The 11,498-nt window shown below is 36.9% G+C and overlaps 1 protein-coding gene across 1 annotated transcript; it reads right to left on the bottom strand.

The window, feature by feature from the left end:
- Positions 1 to 216: 216 nt before the first annotated feature.
- Positions 217 to 11,472, bottom strand: LOC131322054 (wall-associated receptor kinase 1-like). Its single transcript, XM_058353153.1, has 4 exons — positions 10,667 to 11,472; positions 7,901 to 8,195; positions 5,500 to 5,682; positions 217 to 1,707 (listed from the first exon to the last, which is right to left on the bottom strand). Exons 1-4 carry the CDS (start codon positions 11,315 to 11,317, stop codon positions 491 to 493), a joined length of 2,346 nt encoding a protein of 781 aa, XP_058209136.1. The 5' UTR covers positions 11,318 to 11,472; the 3' UTR covers positions 217 to 490.
- Between the last annotated feature and the right edge of the window lie 26 nt (positions 11,473 to 11,498).

Here is an 11,498-nt window from a genome sequence, read left to right as displayed (position 1 = left end):
TACTCGGCACGTAGGGGAAAACAAATGTACTAGAAGTTTCTGTTCGGGTATCCCTTTACTGGCCAATTTCCTTTCTTGAATGATCCGGAATGTGCACTTGGGTGTTTTATGATGTGGTTTTAGAATTTTGTTGGGAAAATGACGAATCATAGACTTATGTTGAGAGTTGCATGCACGAGTACAAAAAAAACTGCATTCTGAAAAACAGAGACCGCATTCTGAAGAACACTACCACAAGACCATAATTTATTGGAAAACAAGAAAATCATGAGACAAACCCAGAAAATGTCTTCACCTTATTACACTCAAATTCCGACATATCCAAATGAAGAACAATCTACTTTTGCAATTCACCATTGTACATATATATATTTCCAAAGCATTTTTGGTCTGTCGGAACCCAGAATGCTACTTATTAGAAAGCCCGACACATGACCTTGGAATACCAGGAGCTATGAGACAAAGCACCACCTCTTAATACCGGGAGCTATCAATCGGAAATGTCATGCTGCAGTTGAAAACTATAATATTGCTGAGATATTTCACTAGTGCTGGTAGAAAGACTTGGTGGCTCAGTGCGAGAGTAGTCTACTCGTGCTTCTTCACTTGGCAAACTTTCACTCTCTTCAAGACTTTGTTGATTAACCCATGGATCATTTCTATACCTCCTCAAACGTTCCAATTCCATAACCACTTCTTTCATTGCAGGCCTCTCTTCACTTTTCAAACAAAGACACCTCTTCACAAGCTCCGCAATTGCTTGGAGTTGCTCCAACGTCCCCTCCCTCAACACCCGAGGCTCCAAAATTTGGGACAACCTATTTTCCTTCATTGACACAATGAAGTAGGTCGCCAAATATCTTTCCGCTTCAGACCTCTCAGGACAAATAGGCTTTTTTCCGGTCATTAATTCCGCTAGAACCACTCCGAAACTATAAACATCACTTTTCTCTGTTAACTGGCCAGATCGTATGTACTCAGGATCCAAATAACCTAAAGTCCCTTGTACAATTGTATTGATCACTTGAGGTTGGTCCAAGGGGACTAATCTCGAAGCACCAAAATCCGCTATTTTCGCCACATAATCGGCATTTAGCAATATATTGGCAGACTTGACATCTCTGTGAATTATCGGAATTGAAGCATCAGAGTGAAGATAAGAAAGTGCACTGGCTGCTTCTGTGGCTATTCGCAATCGATGATCCAACGTTAACCAGGATAATTTCTTATGAATATGTTGGGATAGCGTGCCATTTGAAATATATTCGTAAACAAGCTCGGGAACTTTTGATTCTAAACAAAACCCCAAGACCTTCACAACATTCCTATGGTTAACTTGTGTTAGGATCAACAACTCATTGACGCACTGGTCTACTTGGTCTTTGTCCACGTCCATTAATTTGGACTTCTTGATGGCAACTACGCGTTGGTCAGGTAGAATTCCCTTGTAAACCACACCGTAACCACCTTGGCCAAGTATCCGGTCCTTGGCATAGTTGTTAGTGGCTTTCTTTAGCTCTTCAACTGTGAAGATTTTCAGCGGCTCTGCAGAACTTGTTTTATTAATTGAAGAAATTTTTTGCTTCATTAATAACCCACCATTTTGTTCGAAGAATTCCTCCCTTTGTTTGATTAGCTTCCTTTTCTTTATGCCGAAGTATTGCAAAGTTACAATTATCAGTAATGACAAGAAGCCAATGCTCAATCCTGCGAAAAATTTAGGTATAGATTCAGTCATTAGGTAATCTCTACTTAAAACGAATAAAAACTATTTTTGAAGTACGTTGTACATGTAGTGAGCTTTGCCAAAGACTTTGTGTTCCATGAGAGTAAATTGGTTATGATTCAAATGGATTAGTGGCAGTATATATGATATCATTCTCATTTTTTTCACAATTCCTATCTTTTTTCTAAATAACCGATGTCCGCGCCAGCTTACGCGTACCTCCAATGGTCTCAAGGTTTGGAATGTTTGCCTCTGTGGAAATAGACCATGTGATCTCATGTAGGAGCACACACCATTCTTGTCTCTCTTTTTCCCCCCTTAAAAATGGATGAAACTTCCTTTCCATTTAAGGTGGAAGAATTCTAAAAAAATTTCCTTGATTTGTGGTACTATGTCAATGGTGGAATTTGAATATAAGCCATAATAATGAGACAACAAATAGTAAGTGGAGTAGAGTGCAATTAGTGTCTCCCTTATACGTACTCCCTTATCCACTTAAACTAAAGCCCGTCAAACTTGGCCTACTATTTTGAAATGTTGTTGCGTCCTCATTTTGATCGAGTATTTGGTATAGAATATTATGAATACGTTATTTTGTTTAACGTACCCAGTAGCTAGGCATGGATGAAAGTTTGCACTTTAAACAGTTTTTTTTTTTTTTTTTTGTCAAACGGAAATTTACAGAGATTAACTATTAGCTAGGCACAATGATTTTTATGAGTTCCTGGAAGCAAATACCAAGGTCTTACATCCTTCACCAAAACTGACTTGAAATGAGATCTTGGCCCGGCAACAACGCCGTATAGTTAATCAAGTCAAGATCAATATTGTGGATGCGGTAGTATCAAGGAACACAAAAATAATTGGAACTAGAGCTCCTGCTCGCGGGGAAGATGGTAAGGTTTTGGGTTCGTATATCGCTGAATATTCATCCTAGAATTATCTTGGCCTGATTTGCAGAAGCTCTGGCAATTCGGGATGGATTGGAACTGGAGATGGCCCTTAAAATTCCACGGGTGTCTATTGAATCAGATTCGGAAGCAATTGTGAGAAGTTGTTTGGACTGACACGACTAGGAATGGCAACGGGGTGGGGCGGGTTTTGGCGTACCCCGGCCGGGTATTTTTTGGGTACCCCTGTTCCCGCTCCAATAGGGGAACGGATTAATTTACCCACCCCGTTTTGGGCGGAGCAGGTCCAATTGGCATGCCTACACTTGGCCCACCTTCTGATATTGCGGTGCTATTTACTCTTGATTGTTGTGCATTGAAGAGTTCTTTTATTTCTTGTGACTTTAATTTCATTAAACATGATTGTAATCAGGCTACAAACACTTGGGCTCAGAAAGTCCTTTTTAATGGTTTGTCCGGTCTGTGGACGTCTATTTTGCTCCCATGGGGCTCCCTTTTGTGTCCTGTTTAGGCTTTCGCCTACCAGATCGATTAATAAACTTTTCTCCAAAAAAAAAACTAGAATGACATGATAGGGACCAATCATACAACTAACCACAACTTATAAGCTTTGTAAGTTCGTATGACAATACTCACTATAAAAGAATTTTTTTGATCAGCTCAAAAAAAAAAAAAAAAAAAATGGATAGATTTCTCTAATCTTCCCCAATATTTCTAAAAAATGCATAGACCTCCCATGAAGTTTTTGAAATATCACTTCTCTCCCTTAAATTTCAAACTAATGTAAAATCTAAGTTACTTTGGCTTTGATGGTGCAAATTTTGGAGACAAAAAGACTCAAACACCCTCAACAAACAATTTTGACTTGTACTAGAAAACTTCAAATTCCATGCAACACGACTCAACCCGATTTGTAAAATCAGCACCGCTTAGCCCAGTTCATTTTTCATTGCTTCACCTCACTAAAAGTTTCTCAAAAATAATTTTTCTGCAGCAATTTCTTGACAAGTAAACGGAGATGAATCTGAGAAAAAGTGTATCATTCCAAACTTTGAAATCAAAAATGAAAACATTCAAGAGTTTCTCAAAAATAATTTTTCCGCAGTAATTTCTTGACAAGTAAACGGAGATGAATCTGAGAAAAAGGGTATCATTTCAAACTTTTAAATCAAAATGAAAACATTTTATTCAATTAAACTATAATTTAATTGCTTAAATAATAGTATAAATTGAAGTGTGATTTATATTGTAATTAGCAATGGGGTCTTCCTAGACCCATATCTGATCACGAAAATCCTATGTGTACCGACCATTTTTGTACCGAAACCGTACCGACGGCCGCGCGCGGCCGTCTCCGGCCACCGAACTGCCGATCCGAGCCGTCCAAAAATTTAAAAAAAAAAAACCGAGGGGCCCCTCGCGGGAATCAACGTCATCGCGGGAATCAACGTCATCCGATGTGTGTAGGGTGTTTGATCTAAACACCCTATTTTTCGTGTATACATACATATATACACGAAAAATAGGGTGTTTAAATCGAGCACTCTACACACATCAGATGACGTTGATTCCCGCATAAGGCCCCTCGGTTTTTTTTTTTAAAATTTTTGGACGGCTCGGATCGGCCGTTCGGTGGCCGGAGACGGCCGCGCGCGGCCGTCGGTACGGTTTCAGTATGTTTTGGTCGGTGTATATAGCAGTACTCATCTGATCATATCCCCATCATGTTGGTAGATGACTATACTGCTGGGATTGGGGTCCAAAACCTTTTAGGTTTTTGGACATTTGGCTATCTAATCCAAACTGTATGAAGTTGGCTCAAGAGGCATGGGAGTTTTAGGTGTCAGGATGGGTAGCAGGTGTTAGGATCAAGCAACAAGCGCTTACAATCTTACCAAAATCCACAGGTAATTAATGGTAAAGGCGCAACTCTATTTTTCTTTATACTAACTAATTAAAGTGATATTTCATAAACTTTAGGCGAGGTATATATTTGCATTTGCCAAAAACATCAAGTGAAATTTACCCAAAAAAAACTTTTATATGAATAGCGCGTATTTTCTTATAAAGCCCAGTTCATCAAAGGAAAACAAAACCATCCCAACAACTTGCATGTTAAGACACAGCACTAGCAATGACCAATATACCGAAACCGGGTAATATCCCAACAACTTGCATGTTAAGACACAGCACTAGCAATGACCAATATACCGAAACCAGCCGGTAATATCTTAACTGTAGAGCGATACTCATTCGTATGTAACGTTATGATCAAGATTGTGCGATAGCTCCATCTAGGCCTATCAATAGACCGGATTCAATCCGAATCCGATCTGAAAAATTATATCCGGATTCTATAACGTTGATCCGATAATCCGAATCTGGTAATCCAAATGTTGGATTGAATTCGGATCGAATCGGATTAAACGTTATCAATTCGATCCGAACTTTATTTTTTAAAATTTTTATATTTAAAAAAAAAATTGTAAATTTTTTATTTTGAAAAAAAAATGTTTAACAAGTTGTATTTTTATTTTAAACATGTATTTTTATTTTTATTTTTTTAATTTTTTTGAAAAGAAATTGTATTTTTTTGAAAATTTTTTTTCTTGCTAAAATTTATGAAGTAAAAAAGTTTTCGGATCGGATCAGATTTTTCAGATTTGGATTTGACTCGGATCGGATTCGGATTTGTCAGATTCTGATCAAATTCGGTCCATTGATAGGTCTAGCTCCATCCAAAACACTTATGATAACAGCTATGTTAATGCAACCGAGCAACCATGCATATTGTGCATGACTTTACCAAAAAGAGAATTGAATTTGAAGCAGGTTTTATTAGTTGGGCAATTACGTACGTACCTAGAGATAACTTGATCCCTGAGGATTGTGAGGCCTTCGGAAGGCACCCAGTACTTCCCTGATCTTTTCTTCCATCGCCATAGTAATGATCTAGACATGTACAATTAAAACTTCCTGCAGTATTGTTGCATTTTGCATTCTCGTGACAGTTATTGAGCGTGGCATTGCTGCACTCGTCGATATCTGCCAATAGAACATTAAGGAATTGGTGAGCTGAATTATCTTATGATTTTACATCAAAGTAATCTATCGGAAAGATTTTAAAACAGGATCACTTTCATAATTGTCTATGTAAAATAATTAAAGGTGGAGATTAAATACAAGCCGTCAGAGCACTAATAGATAATATGTATTGCTTAATTACTTCTATTCTAATTGTTTTCAAAATATTGACTAGTTAGAAAATCGTGTGTTATGCAAAAAATATTTTTTTTTTTGAATCATCTAGCCAAATACTTAACTTTCTGAATTTTGAGAATTCATGTTCAAATTGGTTGATCGATTCATTCAATTTTATCCCGTAAAATTTGACAGGAACCAATAGAATGAACTGATTTAGCACTTACCGGTATCCAAATGAGTTGATTTTTTAGGGAAACCCTTAAAAATACGTTTTAAACAAATTAAGTGCTTCCGATCGATCATTTGTGTGAGACTCCAAAATGAGTCCACAAAAAATTTGTGTCAACTTTTGTGTGAGGCGAACCCGCTCCTATAAATATATGGGGCCAATTTTGCTCACAAAATATTTTACACAACATTTGCGTAGGACCCCCATGCAAAAAATTAACTCATTCTGATATCAGTAAGGACTTGATCAGTTAATTCAGTTGATTCTTATCAAATTTTACCAAATAAAATTGAATAAACTTATCAAGCCATTATCGATATACGAATGAGTTGATTTTTCACAAGAACTATTAAAAACATGTTTTATACAAATTGAATGACTCCGATTATTTGTGTGGAATTCTGATTAATTTGTGTGAGGGGAACCAGCCCTTAACAAAAGTTATCACAAAATTAATCAGAGTATCACACAAATAATCGGGGCCGTTCAGTTTATTTAAACCAACTTTTGCATAGTCTTGTGTCAAAATTTGAACAATTTGAACGGCTCCGATCATTTTCGTGTGACTCCAGAATGGGACCCTCACAAAATTTGTGTCAACTTTTGTATGAGAGGAACCGACCCATATAATAATAATATGTGGGGCTCAGTGTGTAAAATAAGATAATAAAATAATAATCTTTTGATGTTTAAGGGGTGAGGAACATTCCTTAAATTTGAAGAGAGAGAAAATTCAAAGGATGACTTCAAATGATTTAGCATTTAGGCTCTATTCAGTAGTCAGGAATGTTATACTGTAAAGTTATTCTTAGGAAATGTTAAGTAAAGTGAAATAAAGGAAAAAGAAATCTATTTTCCTGTGAGTGTTCATTGGACAATTTTTTTTTTCAGGAAAACTAAAGTTTAGTAGTTCATTTGTCGGGAAAAGACACTTATGAGAATTTTCCTTATTTAAAATTCACATGGCTAATTTTAAATAAAAGTAACTTTGAGAGCTAAGTAATAGGCTATCATATTTTAAAAATTAACACATACAGAAAATGTATTTTATCTAATGCAAAGCCTTAACATGAAATGAAAAAATCGACTTGCAATTCCATATTCAATTTGCTATATTCTGAATGGTCATGCAAATCCCCCATTTAAATTGATATTCTCTGATAATCAACCGTACAAATGAAGTTTAAAAAATAAGTAGATGATAACTAAATAAATAAATATTAAACAATCGTGCTTGATTAATTGCTGATGCAAAAACTCACTGAAGATTAGTTAGTACAAAACAAAATTGAAGACTAATGACAAGATAACTATATACTTTCAAAAAAAATAAACTACCAATCTTTTTCTACAACAATTATCTCAGAAAGCACCATAGTAGTCAAAATTATTATTGCTCACGTAAATCTCAAAGTGTCTTTCTAAGAACCTAATTCGTATTTTTTGGTATTTGCGTCATTCATTTTTTTTTCTTACCCGCCAATTATTTTGGCCCCACAACGGAGAAAACTTTTCCCGTGACGCAAAATCCTATGGTTTTGGCCGGATCACTTTTGCAAAAAAGTAAATCTTGCAGGAAAACTTAAAAACATATTTCACACTACTTTCCTGCCAACTGAACACTACAAAAGTCATGGGAAAGTTGATTTTTCCATCATTTCCTGTACTTTTCTGGCAACTGAATTGGGCCTTAAGGGATTTGTTTGAGCACAGATTTCATGCCTGATTGCTTAAATTTTCTATTTGAGGAATGTAATGGAGATGCTCTTATGAGTTTACCTCAAAGCAACACGACTTGGAAAAACAAATATAGCATAGCCAACAACAAACCTTTGCATCCAGGACTGAGATAAGGATTGCCCTCGTAACCGTATTTGCAGGTGCATCGATATCCTCCATTGGCACTATCCGAATCCGTACATAAAGGATCGTCACCATGGCACAACCATGTACCCGAGTTTCGAGCTTTAGAACAACTCTGATTTCCAATCACAAAATCTATTACCACGGGTACATTACGCAAGATTCGTCTTTCTACTGCTTTCGGGAATCCAAAATCTGATTCACCTTCGAACTTATAGCGATCTTGCTCCCCCAGAAATGCATAGGAGCAGGGGGACGAAACCTGTAAGAGGCATAAGAACAAGATAGAAGAGAATGACTTTTCAGGAAGTTTTGATCTTAAGAAGAAAATTGGGAAAAAAGAGAAAAGGGTGAAACTTCTATCCAAGGGACTAGACCGTCCAATTTTACAAATTTTGGGCCGGGGACAATCGAAGCCATTGATTTATTACAGCTTGTGGAGATCATCAATCTTGCTGAATTTCGTATGGACGGGGATAACAAAGAGTTTTTTTTAAGAGTAAATAAATTATTACGTAATAATATCTAATGGCTTGAAGTGGACTGGATTAGGACTTGGGTAGAATATTTGTTTAAGGCCCTGCTCCGATGAAGGAAAAAGCAGGGGGGGGGGGGGAATAAGAAGGGGTATGTGGGGAGGGGCTCAGCCCTTTTCTCCCTCTTGGCATCTCAATTTGTTCCCCTATTATTTCCCCCTCTTCATTCTTTTCCCGTCTTCATTCTCGCCGGTTGTAGGAATTGTCAAGTCTTATTTTTGGGCTTCTCTTGAGGTCCCCAAAAATAATTCGGGTTTGAAGGGGTGTTTTGTGGATGAAAATACCCCTCGTTATCCCCTTTCTCCATCCACCATTCAACAAACTTCTACTCTTCATTCTATCCAAAATCATATTTTCTATTCAAACTTATCCTAAGACTCCTTAATTAGTTTCAGGACTCTCTTAGGGTGCTCATTGAAAGACCTTAGAGTCAAAAATTCATTATGATTATCTAAGATAAAATGATCAGAAAAATAAGATCTTCGCACCGGTTCAAACAGATTGAAAATTGAAACACTTAATTATAACTATATTTTTTAATATATAAACGGTGTAAAAAAATAAGTGTTCTAATTTTCAATCCGTTTGAACCGGTGCAAAGATCTTAATTTTCTGATTATTTTATCTTAAATAGTCATAATTAAATTTTGACTCTATGGCTCTCGTTGATTAGCCCTAAGAGATATTTGATTCTACGACTTTCTTAGGGCTAATTAACGAGAGCCCTAAAGTCAAAATTTAATTATGATTATTTAGGATAAAATGATCCAAAAACTAAAATTTTTCCACCGGTTCAAACGGATTAAAATTTGGAACACTTAATTTTTTAACCATATTTTTTAATATATAAACTGTCTAAAGATGTTGAAAAATTAAGTACTCCAAATTTCAATCCGTTTGAACCGGTGGAAAGTTTTTAGTTTTCTGATTATTTTATCCTTAATGGTCATAGTTAAATTTTGATTCTATAACTCTTGTTGATTAGCCCTAACAGATATTTGATTCTACGACTTTCTTAGGACTAATCAACGAGAGCCCGAGAGTCAAAATTTAATTATGACTATTTAGGATAAAATGATCATAAAACTAAAATCTTTGCACCGGTTCAAACGGATTGAAATTTGAAACACTTATTTTTTTTTTAAAAAAAACCGAATTTTATATTAAAAAATATTTAATAATAATACTAAATTTGTTAATTTGTTAGTAGAAATAAATATTTCCGCTTAAATTGTGAAAGAATAATTAAATTTGCAATTACATATATATAAAACGAAATACATAATTAATTTAGGAACTGCATAAGGGCAAAATGGTCATTTGACAGTTTTTTATATCATCCACTATTCCTTATACCACCTATTAATCCTCCATCCAAAACAAATATTATTTAATCCTCCATCTCTTATACATCATCAAAACAACCTACTATTTAATCCTCTCTCCATAAACATCACATCAATGTGGGTCATCACTTATTAACTAATACCCCATATTATCTTATCCCCCTATTAACTAATACCCCCAAGTCTTTCCCTTCATCCAAACGGGCCCTTATAATAATCACGAGGAGAGTAAATATTAGCGAAGTTCTCCCATTCGCTGCTCTTGATATTTTTACCAATCAGTAGAAGAGATCATTACATTATATATGTCCAAGCCTATAACCAAGTTCAACAACTAAAATAAGTCCATCAAAAGGATCACAATCACTATAAGTCCATCAAAAAGATCACAATCACTATAAGTCCAAGTCATCTACAAGCCCCATTTAAGGAGAGAAATAACTCCAAGAAATACATTGAAAATCTAACATGATTGGTAAGGTTTGAGTAATTATTAAATAGTGAACTTTGGCCATGTTCATTTTGAAATTTTTGGTAATGAATGGAGATAGATAGATAGAGAAATGAGAGTAGAGAAATTTTTTTGAAGACTGTGCATAAAAAAGAGAGTCCAAAATCCACAACCCCGAAACAAATATGGTCTTGGGGTCTGGGGCACTGGAGCACTGCCACGATACTCTCTACACAATCATACGCAGGTTCGTAGCTGTGGATGAAATTTGAGTGCAACTGTGCTACGTTGCGGTCAGAGTACCTACTAATTTGTGGCAAGTGATTTTTCTTTTTTAAATTGCTTTTCGCAACTATTTTTCATGTGCTGGTTCTCAGAAAAAAGGAAACAAAATCCAAACCTCGGGTTCAGTTCCACTGTAAAACCTGCCCAGGGAAGCATTGTAGTTTGTGAGCCCCTTTGGAATATCGATTTGGCAGCAGCCAATCCCTGTGCACTTCCCAGGGAGCACTTCGCCATTTCCCGAGCACCCGGACAAACATCCAGTACTGAAATCCCGGTCTTCATTCCACCACGAGATCCAGGCGTAGACGTTGCAGCCAACGACCGTGAACTTGTTAGCCGTGTCCGAAAACGTTCTGCCTTTCGCCAACGTCATCCAGGTTGGGTCTTCATAGGTGAGGGCCCCGGTCTGGTTGTAGCACTGAACAGCGACGGTGTTTCCGACCCGGACTTGGGTTTGGGAGATTGATGAGACCTCGAGTTCGCCTAGGAGAAGCTTTGGAGGGCCGGAAGAAGTGTCGCACGTGAGCTTCAACTGCGGGTGGTAGCAGCGCTTCTTTCCAAAGCCGAACGGGTAAGGGACGGTTATGTCTCCGCATTTGAGTTGGCAGCCGCGCCTGGCGATGAAGAAGCTGGAGTTGGTTATATCGGCGACATTTGCGGTGATGTTGGCGGTACTGTTGTCCGTTCCTGGTGCGGGTTGTGGTAATAGGAGGCAGGAAAGAAACAAGAGGAGTGGATGGAGATACATGTTTAAGGATGAACACATATATATAGTTTGGAACTTTGGAATTGAGAATGCAATACTTTAAACAATCAAATGCATGTGAGCTCGTGTGTCTATCTATCTCTCTATCCCCCCGAGATCTATATATATATACTAGCTAGTACTGCATACTCCCTCCGGTTTCTAAACTACCACTCCAAACACTAGTTAGGCCACTTATCAT

The sequence above is a fragment of the Rhododendron vialii genome, chromosome 4a (genome assembly GCF_030253575.1).
Source record: "Rhododendron vialii isolate Sample 1 chromosome 4a, ASM3025357v1".
NCBI classification, from domain to species: Eukaryota; Viridiplantae; Streptophyta; class Magnoliopsida; order Ericales; family Ericaceae; genus Rhododendron; species Rhododendron vialii.
This window is presented reverse-complemented; position numbering and strand designations above follow the sequence as displayed.

What these genes read in the sequence shown, in the direction of transcription:
- LOC131322054 (XM_058353153.1), bottom strand. Translation starts at nt 11,317, where the DNA reads ATGTGTTCATCCTTAAACATGTATCTCCATCCACTCCTCTTGTTTCTT. An exon ending in ACAGTGGAACTGAACCCGAG is followed by an intron (nt 8,196 to 10,666) that starts GTTTGGATTTTG and finishes TGCCTCTTACAG; the next exon opens with GTTTCGTCCCCCTGCTCCTA. An exon ending in TCTCAGTCCTGGATGCAAAG is followed by an intron (nt 5,683 to 7,900) that starts GTTTGTTGTTGG and finishes TTCTATTGGCAG; the next exon opens with ATATCGACGAGTGCAGCAAT.